At 23.7% G+C, this 18,092-nt stretch overlaps 1 protein-coding gene across 1 annotated transcript; it reads right to left on the reverse strand.

The window, feature by feature from the left end:
- Window positions 1-314: 314 nt before the first annotated feature.
- Window positions 315-15,347, reverse strand: LOC145834393 (1-phosphatidylinositol 4,5-bisphosphate phosphodiesterase delta-4-like). The gene is made up of 20 exons (XM_082941810.1): window positions 15,270-15,347; window positions 14,578-14,664; window positions 13,009-13,155; window positions 12,528-12,631; window positions 11,574-11,707; window positions 11,436-11,496; window positions 11,127-11,204; window positions 9,449-9,583; window positions 9,184-9,372; window positions 8,897-9,009; window positions 8,512-8,656; window positions 6,315-6,395; window positions 5,501-5,579; window positions 5,405-5,439; window positions 4,066-4,218; window positions 3,544-3,661; window positions 3,219-3,400; window positions 2,958-3,062; window positions 1,452-1,635; window positions 315-574 (listed from the first exon to the last, which is right to left on the reverse strand). Exons 2-20 carry the CDS (start codon window positions 14,588-14,590, stop codon window positions 483-485), a joined length of 2,148 nt encoding a protein of 715 aa, XP_082797936.1. The 5' UTR covers window positions 14,591-14,664; window positions 15,270-15,347; the 3' UTR covers window positions 315-482.
- Window positions 15,348-18,092: the final 2,745 nt, after the last annotated feature.

An 18,092-nucleotide genomic window follows, 5' to 3' on the forward strand; every position in this document is an offset into this window, starting at 1 on the left:
AATAACTACAAAATTGTTATGCTCTCTAGCGCTGCTTATTTAAAACATAAGTTAGCTACTCATAAATAGAAATGTCAACTCAAATTAAATTGTATCACTTATAGGCCAAGTAAATGTCGTTGCGACAAATGTTGTGGTTACTAAAGTAAAACGACTATATTAACGGATGTAAAAATTAAGCTAGAAGTTTAAGCTTGATTTATGACATAAATCCGTATAACAATTAGCTTGATAATAATAACGACATAAAAAATATTTAATTATGTTTTAATAAATTAAAGTTTTAAAAATGCTTAAGAAGGTTAAAACTGCAGTAAATAGTTAGCATTTAGCAAATAATAAATAACAGTTTTTGTTTAGTAACTAAGAAACTAAAAGCGGTTATTTGGAGAAAACAGCATAAAAATAAAAAATTAGTTGAACGAAACGAAAATAGGTAATATTAATTTAAATCCAATTAGAATAGCAATGTTTTTCATCCATCAGTATTGTTTGGTAATTTCAATATGGACAAAAAAGCTTGCTGGAGCTAAACATTCACCTTTATAACTTTCTAAGTAAATGTGTCTGTAACCTGAAATCATTAGTTTTTTTTTTTACTATGTTACGAAATACATTTTAGTTGTTTGTATAACTTACAACAAAAAGTATACTAAACCTGACAAAACAAATACAAAACCAAATAGCAGACTTTAAATGAACTTTCAATTAATAATCTTTCCTAAATTTTATATTGAAATAGTCATAAAATAATCATAAACTAAATACAGTATAAAGGTCACATTGCTGAGTAAGATATTTAGTTAGTTGAGCGTTAATTTGGAGAAAAAATAATGTTAAATTTAACTTATGTATACTTTCATGCAAATTTTGTAAACATGATGAAGTTTACGTAAAAGCTTAGTAAAAAGTTAATAGAAAAATTTTTGAAATTATTTTTAACTCAGTTTTTCATACCACACTTTTAAGTTTGATAACTAAAGTACTAAAAATAGTTAATCTAAGTAAGCTCTTTTCGTTTTAAAAAGATTAAAAAAAAGTTTTCGAAAACCAGCAAAGTTAAAATTTTAATTAAAATCGAAAAATATGGTGAACAAGCTAATTAACAAACTAATACACTTTAAATTTTACAACGACTGAATTATGTTTAAAAATATTAAGTTTAATAACAGATTATAAGAATTGAGATAAACTAGTTATGCTTTATAAATCTTGTAAATATTGTTTTACGTTGTTTAAATTTAAACTTAAATTATTTTTGTTTAATAAAATATTAAAAAAAACAGCTTTGTTAATTGTTTTAAAAACTTTACAAATAAAATCAATTAATTTAGTTTTTATTAAATGAAAACTTATTATTTATAGTATGCTAATATTAACTTATAACTCGTACAGTTTAGTACATAAGTTTTATAAAGCTGAAAATAATATTCAATAAAATTTCAACGAACCACTTGCAAGTGATGACATTGGAATTGTACAAAATCCAATCTGGTCATCGCTAATATCGTCATAATCCAGTACTTCAAATGTAATGAAGGCTAGTTGAGGAAAACAAACTTTAAAAGTGAACTCTGAGTCTTCAAACTTCGGGTTGAAGCCATTTCCTTTAACTACTGGAGTTTCTGCTTTGTTCTGTTTTTTTATACTTTTGAGTTTGTCTAGTTCGGATTTACCAAAAGTGAGTAGTTTAAAGTTAATAAGCAATTTTTCTCTGTTGATTTGTTTTATTAAAATAAACTGATTTCTGATTAATGATCTAAAGTATAGTAAAAAAAAATAATTAATTTTCTAAAGTTATGATTATTAAAACACTATATGTTTATTCTATTAATAAACTAAACTTGTATTAATTTTCTATTAAAAAACTTCTAAACCTAATACTCTTTAAAGTTTCAATTTCGTTTTTTTTTTTACCAAATAGGTACCATTTGCTATGTCAATAGGTTAACAACAGTTCGGTTTATAGATTCTTTTAGTTTGTAAAGCTTTTGAAAAAGTACTTTTTTTTTCTTTTTAAACAGTTTTTTATTAAAATAATACACATCTTTAATGCTTGATTTGTTTAAATTTAGCTTAGTGAGTTTTTTTAAATTTAAAGTTGTTATGACTGTTTTATCTTTGCAGCATTTTATTTAAGTATTTTGTTTGATTATACTTAGTTACATTTAAATTTTAAAACTTGTTTTATTAATTTGTTAATTTTTAAGTTTAGTTAACTGTCATGTATCTTTAACCAAGTTGTCGATTGTGCTGTTTTTGGTAAGTTACAACTGATACATTTAATTGTGTTAATTCTAATTCATAAGAAATACCACAACTAAATGTACACTCTTGAAAAAAAAAAGTGTGCGAGCAGAAATAATTGTTATTTTTTGTAATTTAAATGTTATTCGTAACTAAATGTTGTTTTTTTTTTGTCTTTTTGTAATAGCAAAAAGTATTTATTTAGTAAAAAGGTGTTTAACTACTTTAAAGACGGTTACACAAAAAATAACATCAGCAAACTCGAGCTGAAAATATTTTAATAAACTGTTTTATTATCGCAATTGTTTAGAATAAATTATATTAGAAGTAATGCACAGTTTTTTTTATTGTTGTTTTAACGTGTTTGTGTATATTTTGTAGTATGTATTTGAATATGTTAGTAAAATTTCAGTTTAAAAAAATTAGCTGTTCAAAATGTTGTTACAATTTGTATAATCAGCTAAAAATATATTAAATGGGAGGCAAACTTATTTCTAACCTAAAAAGCGAACAATTTTAGCGGTTAGTTGGGGTTCAAGTTCTATCTAGTTTTTTAACCAACAACACTTAATTTGAACGTTTCAATGTGTAGACATTAAAAAAACCTAATAACTAATATTGTACTAATAAATAAAATTAATTTACGTTTTAAATTCAATATAACTTAAAAAATTCGAAAATTTTGAAAACAATAATTGTAATTTTTATACCTGATCTACTTTACATCCATCAATTTCTAATTTGATGTAAGGATCAATGATGTCTTTATCTTTTTTTGAGCTTTTAGGTTTTGGTAATTGCTGACCCGATATGATCTGCATTATCGGTTTTGATGTTTAAATCGTTTAACAATAAAAGGTGACAAAAAATTAAAAAATAGTTCAAATTAAACAAATATGTTTATGTTTTTCATGTGTTTTACAAAACATATGTTAAGTTTTTTTATTTTAAATACAAATGTATATAAATACTTTTATTTTGTAAATAGTCGGTTCGGCTTCACTACAATTTTTATCATTAGATGTCAAAGGATTGAAGTTTGAGCTCTCAAGCAGACATTTAGGTTTTAACACGAATCCACAGTTTTTATTTTGCCTGAACTTAACAAGGTTTGTGTAAGTCTTCATATCGTCGTTTTGGTAGTTCAGTGCAACTAAAAAGTAGAGTAAAAAACTCATTATCCAAATTCAAATCTAAAAAACTCATTAGATTTCGCACTGTAAAAATTTATTCTAGAAAATGACTTGATTTGTAAACACAAAACTTAAGTGAGTTATTAAGTTCGGATTAAGTTACCTATTTGCGACCCCACATTCCACATCGGAATAGGTTTATAGTTGCTTGAATCAGTTCTTGTTCCTTTTGGATATATTCTTACCAGTTGCCATTTAGTATGATTAATAAATTCAACTGCCTTAAAAGTAATTAAGGTATTAGATTGGTACTATAAACACTTTTAAGTATCTAGTTTTTAGTTTTCAATGAAATAAATTACGTACTTTTTTCTCTTTTATAAGAAACATATTTTTTTTTTTTTGGTTTTAGTAAACTTATTTGTACATTAATTTTTATTACTTTTGAAATTTATAGTAAATACAAAACTTATAATTTAAAATAAAACTTTAACTATTCTAATAAAAATTGACTGTATAAAATTAAAGTCAAATTTTAAAAATAAAACATTTTGCTAGTAAAAAGTTTAAACATGAAATAAATACACGGTTATAATGTAAACAATTAAAAGAAAAGTTATAATGCAATTGAAAATAAAACTTCGATAAATATTATAAATCAGTTATAAATCATTTAAAAGTAAACTTCTTCTTCAATGAGCTTTAATGCTTTAAGTTCAGCTATAGATGAAATGTATTCGTAAGTAGAATTTTCTTTTGCATCCTTGAAACCTCCAAAGTGACGGCTTTTCATATAAATAATTGAATCCGACAACTCTTTTGACATGTCAGGTCTTTTCTGTAAACATGATTTTTGTACATTGCAATAAACTTTTGTTTGTTTTTGTATAAAAAATCATCATTATATCTGTCAATATAGTTTCAACTTTTAGTTAATAGTATCTGATAGCAGTTTTAAAAAGAGTTTTTATTAAAGCTCTGCATATCATATTTTAGATTAGCTTACATAATTTATAGTAGACATTACTACAAACTGATAAAAGTTTTAAAAAGTCATAACCATGAAAATTTATAAAACTAGCCTTTTGTTAAAAAATGTCTTTAAGCTTTACTTAGGGACTATTATAGTTTATTTTTTTGTAAAATTTAATAAACAAGGTATACTTGAACGCGTAAAACTTTTTCTTAAACTATTAATTATAATTAAAACTTTTTAAGTTCTTAACCAAACACAACCTAAAAAGTATTTTTTATACGAAGCTACGTTTTACAAAAAGAATATTCTAATGCATTACTTCAATTCTTCAAAAACGATGTGAATTAATAACAAAATTTTCAAACTGCTTCGGTTTGTGATTAATAGAAAAGTATAAATCTACCAAGTTTATAAGATAATACAAAATAAACTTTAATATTGACCTAACAGTATTTTAAAATAACTAACTTCTTTGGAAATAAATAATAGTCACTATTTAAAATACAATATTTGTAACTAAAAAACAGTTTTTAGTTATCTGGTTTTTAAACGACTTACTACTGTTACTTTGTTCATTTTGCAAGTGACTAAATAGTCTATAAAGCTACTTAATAGTATAAACAAATTTTATACGGTATTAATAACAATTTTTCTACTGTTTCGAAGTTTGATACCTATCTAAAATTATCTAAGTTTATTTATTTTAATTGAAAATAAAAAACCATCTAAAGTTTACAAATTTACCTGTAGGGTGAAACGACGTTGCTTTTGTTTAAATAAATTTAATATTAATGTTTATAAATTTATTTAAATTTATAACAGCTAGATTGCATACTTTAAATTTATAAAAAAAACCACCTTTGTCTTTAGTTTAAGCTACTTATGTGGTACAAAGCTTTATTTACATGCTAACTAAAGCAAAATGATTAATTTGACATGGTTGTTTGAATTTAAAGAATTAAGTATAATTTAAGCTCAATTATTTTAATCTTTAAAAGTATGGTTTATTAAATATTAGATTTAACAAAATTATGTCATTGTAACTTACTGCTGACAGTAATTTCCCTTTCAGTATGAACTTATCTGAAATAAAAAAAACATTAATGTATGTTACTTTTCAATGTAAAAAACAAGTGTTTCAAACTTTTTAAATCTTCAGGAGATGGTAATTCAGTTTCATTTTTTTGAACCGGATCTAAAAGCAATGAATCTCCAAATACTTCCTTTAAATATTTTTGCTTATTTAAGTTAGTCACTGTACATAAAGTATTTGGTTTAGTGTTTAAGATATTAAAATTTTTCTATAAAAGTTCAGAGATGTACTAAAGATAATAAGAACGTTATGAATATACAGTCAAGTTTTAAGTATTTGTAAAGTAGTGCCGACTTTATTAAACATACAAGTACTAAATATCTATTTGCTTAAAGACCTTTAAAATATTTTGTAGTTATTTTAACAAATAAGTTTGTATCTAACAAGTTATGTTTTAGAAACCAGCATAAAGTCTGGGATAAGTCCTGGACAAGACATTAAAAGGTATCCGCGGTGTGCGACTCGATAACCAAAAGGTTTTTTCGTGCACCAGGTCTTAGATCATAATAATTTGAGCGCTTTTTTTTGTCGTTAAATGAACAATATATAAAAGATTATTATTTGTGTATACAAATGTTCAGTTTTTTTATCTTAAAAAAACATGTGTACTGTAAAGTTATTATATTGTTGTTTGTTAAAAAACTTTTTTTTTAATTTGTCTAAAACTTAAAGTGCAGGCAGTAAGTGTTAGTTGAATTAGAATAAATATTAGCACAAGAAAAAAAAAAAAAGGTTTAATTTAGCTTGTTTGTTAGTATGTTAATTTTAAACATAAATTTAGTATAAGCTTGTTTTAAATGGGTCTTATCAAAAGTATTAAGTATGTTATTAAAAGTTATTTTAGTTTTATTTGTAAAAACTGTACCTTCATACATTTGATCATTTTATCTTGCTGAGCTGTAGAGCAGTGGTTTTCAAGTGACAATAACATCGGCATATCAGTGTTCTGAAGTTGTAAATTTTTAAAATAACAACAAAAAATGTTGATAAAGGTTTATAATTTGTTTTACAAATTTACCTGTCACTAAAAATTTGTACAATTTTAAAGTGTTTATCATTTACTAGTTTAAGTATAAATTGTAGCTAATATGCGACTTTTAAAATTGTTTAAAAGTTTGTCGGTTTATAGGTATTTAATTACTTTTAATATATACACTTGTTGTATCTAACAAAAAAAAACATGTTCTTGTAACAACAACGTCAGTTGATTGAAAAGTGATGTGTTTTGTTTTACGAAAACTGTTTACGCAGTAGTGTTTTGAAATATATTAGTAATGTGTTAAAGTTTTATAAACAAACAAAAAAACATTTTAACTTAAATTAACTTATAAGGTTATAATTTTAAAAAGTTTTGATTCGAAATTAATTTAAATATATAAAAATCTTTAAAATAACTAAAGTTAAATACAAATAAACACTTACTTTTAAAAATACTTAGCTTTAAAAACTATGAGTAGTTATAATACCTTTGAAAAAATTAAATAAACGGCGTTAAATAAGCAGTTACGATTAAAAGTAGTTTTGTCTATTTAAATATTTTTCGTTTATGTTTAAATAAAATAGAAAACATAAACTTCTAGCATTTCTAGTAAATCTTCTTGCATAAAAATTATTTCTAACCATATTTTTCATATCACACAAGTTTCAAGGTATATATAAAACTTTAATGGTTCAAACTAAGTATTGTAAATTAAAGTTAAAAAAAAAATATACACTATAGTAAAAGAGGAGTTTATACAGAAAGTTTGATAAAAATTTCACATAGAAATGAAAAGTGTTGCTCAAATAACTATAAAGTATAAATAACTTATATCTAGCATATTTTGAAATACAGTTGGTTTTGTTGTAACCCTTTTTTATACAACTGAAAAAATCAACTAAGTTTTTAATGAAATATAAAACACACTTATTTTAAATATTTTTATGTTGGTCAATTATAATTAAAATTTATCAATAAAATAAGTTGAATTATCAGTTTTAAACAACATATTAAGCTAAATAATTTACATAAACTTAAAGTTTTGTTGTACAAATCGGAAACGTTTTACAACATGAAAAATTCAAATAACTATTTACTAAATACAGTCGACAAAGGCATAAAATATTTTTTCCTGTTTCAATAGTTTTTAGTTTATTAATTCAGTCTGGCACAAATAATGCTTATAAAACATAATATATGTATTTAGGTTGAAATGAAACAGCTTTTAATTTAGAAGCATACCAAAGAACTAAAAATCATCTTAAATTGTTTCAGTTTAGGCAATAAAAGTAAGCTAATAATTTGCTTTAGTTTTTAGCCACAGTCCTATAAAAATTATAAGTATTAATTTCACACATTTCAACGAGTGAAAAGTGCAAAGATATTTGCATCGCTATTTAATGAGTATATAACCGCACACGTCATGAAAGCTCTTCGTAAATTCTCTATAATTACTCAAATATTTGCTTTACAAATTTTTTTTTATTTATATAGCTTTTATAAGTTACATTGTTTAAATCTAAAGCTTAATACGTTTAACTTTTTGTATAAATATCTATTTTTAGATTAAAAGAGGATTTCACAACGTTTTAATAAAGTATAAGATGAGTGATAAAAATCTAAAAACTAACTTAAAAAAATATACTTGAAGTTATCAAGTTTAAAGTTTTATCAACATTGATTTGATAGCGCAAGGCCCAGTGTAATGTAAATTGTAAAACAAGTTAAACTTCAATATTTATATAAACTTATAACGAACATAAAACTTGCTTGTTTTTTTAGCATATAACTTGCAAGGGTATCAAAATTTATACTTCAGCATATGTTCGATTAATTCATCATAGTTTAAACTTCTAGTGAAACTTTTCGATAAAATTCAACAAATTATTAAATTAAGGCAAAAAGATAATTAATTAAATTCTTAATTGATGTCGTTTTAAAAATAAGCTAATTATCAAAATTATAGTGCTACAAGCAAGAGCGTTTTAATTTAATAAACTTATGTAAACCTTAAAAAGTATAATAAAAAAAATTCTTATAATATTTAGGATTATAGTTGAAATCAAGATTTTTTTGTACTTACTGTAAATGCTGACTTGTTAACAGCTTCTATGACGTCAGCAAACTTCACTGCTGACGTCAGAGTGTGTCCGTGGTATATTATTGGTTCACCGTCCTCACCGTCCCAACAATCTAGCTCCACACATCTGCATCCGGAATCAATTGCTCTGTTAAGAATTAAATGTTAATAAAAGTATTCACTTTTTTACAAAAGTACTACTACAGGAGCAGTAATATTAACAGTATTTATTGATTTATGCTATAGAACTATGTACTGCATATTTTTTAAATGTTAAACAGATGAAGTAAGTGATAAGTAATGGGCAATAAATGTCAAAAATATAATTTAAAAAATGACTTAATATATTACTAATATAATTAATTTATAAATTTTAAAACTAATTTACCTTTCATAATTGGCAATACTTGACTCTCCATAAAGTTGATGGTCACTCAAGTACGTGTTGTGAGATGAAGCAATAAAGTAGTGCGAAAGAGGTTGCGTCATGTCTTGATAGATCTGTTAATTAAACTTTACATAAAATCATTAATTATAAACATTAAAATAATATTTTCTGTATTTTTATTAATTGTTAGTAACAAGTCTAAAACCTAAACTTCATCTTTTATAAATACTTGAAATAGTCTAAACCCACTTTTAAACGTAATAAAGTGTAGAATCATAAGTATTTACTTGACTTGTATGTTTAACTAAATAAGGATTTCCCCATTCAAGTGACTGCAATAACTTTGCAAATGATTGTGAAGACATAACAAGGGGTAGCTTGGGTTCTTGCGGTTCTTTAAAACTTCTTATTATGTCTTTTGTTTGTTCCAAAGTTACATTTTCTCCTTGTACTTCTGATAAAAACTTGTGCAACTCCTGTAATTATTAAAAAACTATTATAAAAAATAATAGCATTTTTACAGACAGTTATAAATAAAATTAAAAAATTTACCTGCGGTGACATTTGGTCTTTATTTGAAGTGATTTCACTAAAAACGTCGCTTATTTCAGATCTTTCAGTGATTTCATTAAAAAAATTAATAACTTCAGTAAAAGAAAGAAATCCATCATTAGACGTATCATATTTCTGTTTTGAATTTATTAAAAATTAGTTAAAGTAAGTATAAAATGTTCTAGCATTAACTATGTGAATATTAATATGGAAGTAATACATACTAAGGTCATGTTTTGACTGGTTTCCTGAAGCCCATGCGACCTCTTAAAAAAAAAAAAAAAAAAGAAGCTTAGATTATTCACTAGAAATGTTTTCATAGATTTTGTTTTACTTACTTGCGAAATTTTTAAAAAATAAATGGTGAGTTCACCTGATGGAAACATTAGAAACTTTCACTATTGGCTTGTGCACTACTTGCCTTCAGCTGATATAGATTTAAAATAAAAGTTTAATCGTGAGCTCATAACGAATTAATGTTTCTAAAGGACTAATTTCTATAAGGAAACTTTTTACTAAGTTGCTTAAAGTTTTCAAACAATATATGCTAATCAATGTAAATAAGTTATGATTATGAATCGTTTTTAGATTAAAAAGTAAAACTTTGCTTAAAAATGTTCAATGTAATTACAAAACTTTGATAATACGTAGTTGATTGTACAAAGCAAATATATGTGAAGCAGTCCTCATTAATTTAAATTATATAGTAATAGAAAATTGAGTTGAATGTTACAAGATCAAAACCTACAGGTCGACACATACACATGAATTTTTCAAGTTTTACTTCATATAGTTCACTAAAAACTGACCATGTCATTTCTACTACTCGACCACGACATTAATATAAAGACATTTAACTTTTTCTTAACGTTTTATTTATCTAAAAATATTTTATAATTACTTATCAATTTAAGATATTTAAGTTTTACTACTGAAGTTTAATGCTAAACCTATTATTAATTTTTCAAGCGAAATTTTAAATTAAAAAATTTATATTATTTAAAAAAAATTGTTTTATTATCAAAAACTATTTTAATGTAAAGAAGTAAAAACTCAAATAAAAAAAATGAAAGAACTATCTATATTCTGTAATACTATCTTTAAAACTTCAACATTTGAAATTTCATTTGTACATATTTGTTACAGTTAAAATAGTTTTATAACATTATTATTTAACTAACAGGCTAATTTTTATATCATTCTTTATTGAACGATAAAAAAAGCGCTCAAAAAGTGTGGTCTAAGGACCTGGTGTACAAAGGAGCCGTTCGGTATAGTTTTGTATAGTTTTATAGAGTAATTTAGTTATGTCTGTACCAGATGAACAAATAAAAATCATTTTTATTCAAATCTTTCACTGGAAGAAAAGATACAAATCAATAAATTACAACAGTTATATTCTAATAAATAAATTCTCTAACATGTTAGTATCCGGTTATGATATTTTGTAAGTTTTAATATTAAAATTCTCTAAAAAAAAACTCTATTATTAAACAAAATAATTAAGCTAACCCACAAAAAAAAAGTCTAGGCACCACGCCCTTAAAACGTACATAAGCTTATAATTTGTATAACTTAACTTAAGCTTTAGTAAGTATATTAAGACTTAAAATTTTAATTGTTTATAAATTATATTGCAAATAAAAATGAAAAATACTTCTATATAACAAAAGCTTACTTTTAGAATTTTTTCTGCATACTTTTTGCTATAATTTTTCTCTGATAAGTTTAAATGATTCATTAATGAGAATATTTCCTGTAAATTAAATATTAGACGATGTTAATAAATAACAACTTGTATTAATTTTTGTTTAAAATAATGAAGTTCCATCAACAAAGTAAAGAGGTGCGTACATAAAGCATTATTCTTTACAAAGTAAAAATCTAGTTTTTAAATTAATCTACCAATAAGAATTTAGTTTTAAGTAGTAAAAAAAAAAATAAAAAACTAAAGCTTCAACAAAACATAATATAGTGTTTTACTTACTTGTTTGTTTAATTTTTTGTTTTTATCTTTATCAACCTCGTTGAATTTTTCCCAAATCCAACTGTAAAAAGTTATAAGGATTAAACAACTAAGAAAATATTAATAAAAACTTTTATTAAGATAGAAAAAAAGTATTACTTTAAACGTCTTTGTTCCGGGGTGAGATTTTCCTCGGTAGAAACAAGCTGTTTAAGTCCCGTAACCCATTCATTGGTAACCGTGGCTCCTACACCAACCAAGTTTTTGTCCTTTGCTTTGGATTCTTCCATTATCTAAAAATCTTGAGTTTCAATACTTAATTTTAGTTTCAAATAAAAACAGCTTTATTTAAAAAAAAAAAGTTGTTGTATGGTAAACGGTAATTAAATACATTAAATTGACTTTGGAAACACTTGGCTACGATTTTTTAAATGAAAAGTTTAATTGAAACTTTTTGAAAGCAAACTTTACTTAAAATTGTAAATAATACTGATACTAAACATATAAAACTTTACTAAACATAAAAGTGTACTGTATATTATTTGGTGTTTATCAGTATCTTTAAAACTGAACAGTAATAAATTAATATTAAAATTATTTTTAAGAGAAATAACAAAATTAGGCATTAAATTTCAAAGATCCAGAGCCGCAAAAAAAAAAAACAGTTTTTTGTACTTTATTCTATTAAGAAAAGATTTTTTTAAATATTATAAAATTTTAAATTAGTTAATTTTAATAAAGTTTAAAAAGTTCATTTAAATTACTCGTAGTTTTAAAACATTAGTTCTGTAATCAAAATGGTAATACTTTATATACATTAAGTAGTTCATATAATTAGATTATTTTTTTATTTAGACTATAAACTAAAAATATTGAAACTTATTTTTTTAATTTCGACAAATTATTTTTTATAAATTTTTGTATGATTTTTGTATCTGATAAGCGTTATTAAAAGAGATATATATAATTGGTATTTATGTGTTTTACACAACTTTTATGCATTTTTTTTCTATTGTACGTAAATATTTTCACAGACTCAGTAGAGCTGTTTATAATTCAATGTCAGCGAAACGCCTTTAGTATAAGTGTACAGAAATGTAGCAAATAAGTTACAATTGAAAAACACTGTTTCTTTTTTGGGAGCATCTTGTCCTTAACTGTTTTCCAGTGGTTTGCTTGGTGACCATCTTGAATTTCTTTTATATCGGCAATTTTAACTGCAAACGTTAAGTCTTATTTAAGATTTCGTGAAAAAAGATTTTGAGACTTGTACTTTAGTTTCAGATTTTATAAAATTGTAATAAAGTCGTTAATAGTTTTGAAACTAAGTGCAAATAAATTATTGAGTTCATTGTTTTTAATATTTTCAATTTGTTTTATGATACTATATCTTTTCTAAACACATTAGAAACTTTTCATAGTATTCTTTTCAAAAACTAAACCTGTTTTTCTTTGAAGTTTTTAATAAGGTTAAGTCTTAGTTTGTATAGTTAATAAAATGTTAATTTTAATTACAGTGTAAAGCTTTTTTGCACTATTTTAGATTTTTTTTACTTACTTAAACTAGAGGTAAAATGTTAATTATTTAAATTACTTTTTTTAGTGTTTGTCAGGAAACATCCTGGGTTTTTAACGATCAAGGTTCTGTTATCTTTTGAAAGCCTTACAAAAGCCGTTTTTCGAGTATTTCCAGAGCTAATCACAAAATGCTCCCCATCAGTCATTATTTGTTTCAAGGCATCTGAGAACAATATAAAGTTTTTAAACTTACTTAGAACTAAAACAGTTTTCATTAAAAAAGTAATTATCAAAAGCAAATATGCTTCTAAACTTAAGAGTAGATTAGAGTACAACTAATGGTAAAAAATCAAATAATTTAGACCAGGGGTCGGCAGGCATTTGGTTGTCAAGAGAAAAATTTCAAAAACTAAAATATTTGTGGGCCGCAGTGCTAGTTTCAATTTTTACTTTACTATTACGTACCCAAAATATCTAGTGTAAGTTTCGAATATCCTGAAAAGTTAACCTATGCTATGACCTTTATTTTCATTTTTACTTTTTACTTTGTCTCTTCAAACCTAGGAATATCTAGAGTAAGTTTATTTTGTTGACTTAATTTGCATGCTCGCAGGCCGCAGGTCTTAAAAATAAAAATATTCGCAAGCCAAACAGACTCACAATTTCTAGTGTAAGTTTTACGGTAAATTTTTTCTGAAACTTTTTTTTGCTTTCCACCTCAAACCTCACAAACAACATATAGTGTACGTTTCATTTTTTTCTTTTGTGGGCCACATTTGCATACTCGCAAACTAAGGTATTACTTTTTTAATGGCTTACCCATTTAAATAACAACATGCTCGTGGGCCGCACTTTTACCCTTCATGGGCCGCAGTTTACCGACCCCTGGTATAGACTGACAAAGAACTATTTAATTAGTTGAGACTGATAACTGATGCTTTTGGTAAGTTTTAAATTAAGTAAAAACTATTTTACTTAAACATATTGATAACTAAGTCAATATTGAAAAATTTACTGCATTTGAATTACACGAAAAAGTATTAAAAGTAAAAAGATATTTATTTCTTTTCAAACTTTGTTTTATAGTTAAAAAAAACCTTATAGTTTCATTGATAAATTTTAGATAGTTAACTAGTATGTATATGACGAAGAAAATGGAATATTTACTTAAAAAAGGTTTTATTTATGTTTTTTAAGTTTTATTACTTGCTGATTACCTAATTATTTACGTCGATGTTACAAAACTTTATATAAAAATGCTCATGTTCTAACAGAACTCAAAATTTAAATAGATATTTTTTTGTTTTTTTAACTTTTTTTATTAAACTATCTTAATAGACGGTTAACTATTTATAAAATTAAGTTTGTCTTAAGTTTTATTTTAAATAAAACAAATTTGATACAACATTTCGCTAAGTTGTTAAACCATATGTTATAGTTTTAAAGAAAATTGAAAAAAAAAAAACTATACTTTGTTATTATAATATAAAACTTTTACTACGCAAAACCTACATAAAGTTTGATTCAAAATATTTTTGAGGCATTTAGTATGCTAAAATAGATAATAAATATTTGGATGCAACTTAAAACCTAAAAGTTTTTATTTTCCTTTTACTTACGACAAACATAAAGAAAAATTGCTTACCTGTTAATCCCATTTTAGAAGTTTTAACCAATTTAAAAACAAATTACTCGTACCTCAAAATTTGTTGCAATATTTATAAGGATGAACCTGAAAATACATTAAATAATTTGAGAAAAAATTAGAAAAACTATCAAGTATTAGAATATAACTAAACATTGTTAGCATATAAAAAAGTTTACTTTAAAAAAAACAAAGGAAGTTTTACTAGTTATTGCGTTTTATATTTTAATTAAAGTAGAGTAACATTACTGATTACATTGAAAATTTTTTATTAAAAGTCAAAAAAAATAATCAAAGGATAAATAACTAAAAAAAGTATATAAAATTGTTTTAGTATATTTTTTTAATGTTAAGAACTTTTTTTACCCATGTTAAAAGTATACTAAAAAAAAAATAAAAAAATATATCTAATACTTAAGTGAAGCTCTTAATTAGTAAAATATAAAAATAGCTACAATAAACATTTTATAAAACTATACGTAATGTTTTACTTTAAGTAAAAAACACAAGTAAGTTAATTTAAAAACTTAATTAATACTTGTAAAGATTTAATGCGTTTTTAGTTTAGTTTATTTGACCAAATATTTTTCAAACATAGTTATTTTTATTTGTTTCTTGAGTTTGTTTGTAAATATTGTTTAACTAGAAAAAAAAATCTACCAAGTCTATATAAAAGTGATATAAACACTAACACGGGTACGTGTATAGAAATTTTTATGTTCTGCACTTTATTCGGTTTTTTTAATACAAACTTTACAAAGTTATACACTGTTTATAATTTTTTATTATAGTAAATTGTTTACTTAGAAGAATTTTTTCAATTAAATATTCATGTTTGTTAGTAATCAAGAGTATTATTCTATTACTGATTATATAGATTTAATATTATAACTACATTTATAACTTATCAGTTTGTATTTATTAGTAAATTTTAATCATAAAATTTTACTGCTGTATTATTATTTTCAACCAGTATGAAAGCTATATCAATTTTGTATTATATAATATTAAGTTAACAACTGTATAACAAAGTAGCAAAAAAAACTTGAGGTTTTCAATGAACTTTTAAACATTCTGTATAACATAAAAGTATAAAATCTAAAGTACACCTCAACTCTAAAGTTAAAAAAAAAATGTTTGAACAACATTGATACTAAATATAACAAAAATTTATATACTTAAAAATTCTAAGTTTACACAGATAAATACTACTTTTGCAACTTGTTTCGAGAGGAAATCAATGTGCCTGCTCAATTGACAATTGACTTCAAGCGAACTACTCATGCATGAAAGACATTTTGAAAATTTACTTTTTGGTGTTAAAAATAGACACGCTAATGCTTTATAGAATTAATTATTAACTAGAGAATGTGCAAATAAATTTTAGTTGTGTGTTTTTTTGTAAACATGTGATTAAGTGTTTATTTATTAAAGTTTGATTAAAACTTATTAAACATGTTCTATACCAAAGTAGAGTAAAAATAAAAGGTAAAACTAAAAACTAAGTTTTAAAAAATTTTATTAAACTATTTTACTTTTGTTTTAGGCAATAAATACGCTATAAGATATAATTAATTCATTTATTTCTATTTTATACTGCTATACAAGGTTTAAACAATATTAAACTGTTTCAGTTCCGCTCTTGAAGTTTTAAAGCCAAATTTTCTACTAGTTTTATTGCCATTTAAGAGGCTTTAAGTATGAAAAACAAAACTTTTTTCATATTTTTAGTTTTATAGGTTAGTCAAAATAAGTCACATAAAAATGAAACGTTTTTAGTAAAACAAATAAAAAATAGAAATAAAAATAACTAAATTTAAACCAAACTTAATTCGTTTTTTGTATACTTTGAATTTTTAATTCTTACAACTCATTTGAAGCGATAAAAAAGTTAAGTTGTTTTTTTAATCTAAAATATTTTATTTTTACACTTAACTAAATCTTTTAAAATAAATATATTACACACTAAAGTGTACATTTTTGAATTAAGTTTTACTTAAAGGAAATAGTTGTATATTTAAAAAGATATTTTTACTAGACTTAAACACAGACATATATTTCGAAAAAAAAAATATTGAGACAAATTTATAATAAAAAACTGTTTTTAAATGCCGTTTTATTGCAAAATATAAAAAAAATTAGAAATTTTTAACAATTTGAGCTAGCTTTTGGAAATAACATATTCTCTTATCAAAAAATAACTTAGATGCTTTTTTTATAACTGAAACACCATAATTAGAGTAAATATTAAACTAAAATACATAACTAATAATCGCAACAAACAGTTAAAACGAAACAAATTACACCTTAACATAAAAAGAGTGTTTTATTTTGCAAAAAATTGTTTTTGAAAACTATTTAAAGGTCTTCTTATATAAAAGTTAGAGCATTTTTTTACTTATTAAGACTATTGTTGAAGTAAGTCTTGTTATAACTTTGCTGGTTAACTAATTAGTATTAAATTAAGTATGACAAAGCACACCAAACATAAGTGTTGTAACTACAATGTTTAAAAAAAATTCTAGATAGTTTTTGAGTTTTTTGTATTAGGAAAAAAATATTTACGCAATTATTTTTTACGTCTAGAAAATTTTCATTACCTGCAAGGAGCATTGAAATATAAAAAGTCTAATATTCAAATGTCTAATTATAATTTAATATACATTGCTTCTGGGCAAGCTATTTTGTAATTATGGTCGGATTAGAACAAAACACCGATTTTCCTCTTTTCTTTTATGCAATGAGTAAAATAAGACGCACACAAAATTTTCTTATGTTTAATGAATTTTTATCTTTTTTTTAATGAAACTAAACACTAAAACAGAAAAATATATACCAAACAAAACTTTGATAAAGTTTTAAACCGATTTAAGTAACACCGTAAAATATAGTTTGTGTTTGTTTTAATTTTTTAAGTTAAAACGCCGAATCTTTATGAGAAAATTAAATAAACTTCTCTACTGAAACTGGCTGGGTAAGTGTGGAACCGTACAAGTGAAGACCGAATAAGCGAGGAAGCACTGTATAAGTTTTTTAATAAAACAGTTTTTAACAATACAAAATAAATTATGTTTGTCTGTCTACTACATTTACTCATTTAGACTAAAGTTACTTTTGTGTTATAAATTTTGTTTTACTTTGAAGTTGAACATTTGATGTATGTAGTAAGTAGCTCTTTTAACTTTCTAAATAGAGATTTTTATTCCACAAGTCGTTGTTTTTGTATACGCTAGTCCTTGAAATAATAATAAACTAAGTTTTATTCTACAAGTATTAACTCTTTAAAATTTGTCTTGTTTGTCATAAAACAAATTGCACGTTTGTTATACTTTTTAAGTTTTCAAAATAAGATGCTTTTATTAGTACAAAATAAATTGTATTTTCTACTGCATTCCTTGTTTTTAGAAAGCCGTTATTTAATCATATAACAAATTTAAGTAAACTAAATTTAATTTCTATTGAAAAAGGTCTAGAAGTTGTTTAACCACATTAAAAGGTTAAAAACATTCGAAAAC

The sequence above is a fragment of the Thalia democratica genome, chromosome 4 (genome assembly GCF_965202585.1).
Source record: "Thalia democratica chromosome 4, ktThaDemo2.hap1.1, whole genome shotgun sequence".
NCBI lineage: Eukaryota > Metazoa > Chordata > Thaliacea > Salpida > Salpidae > Thalia > Thalia democratica.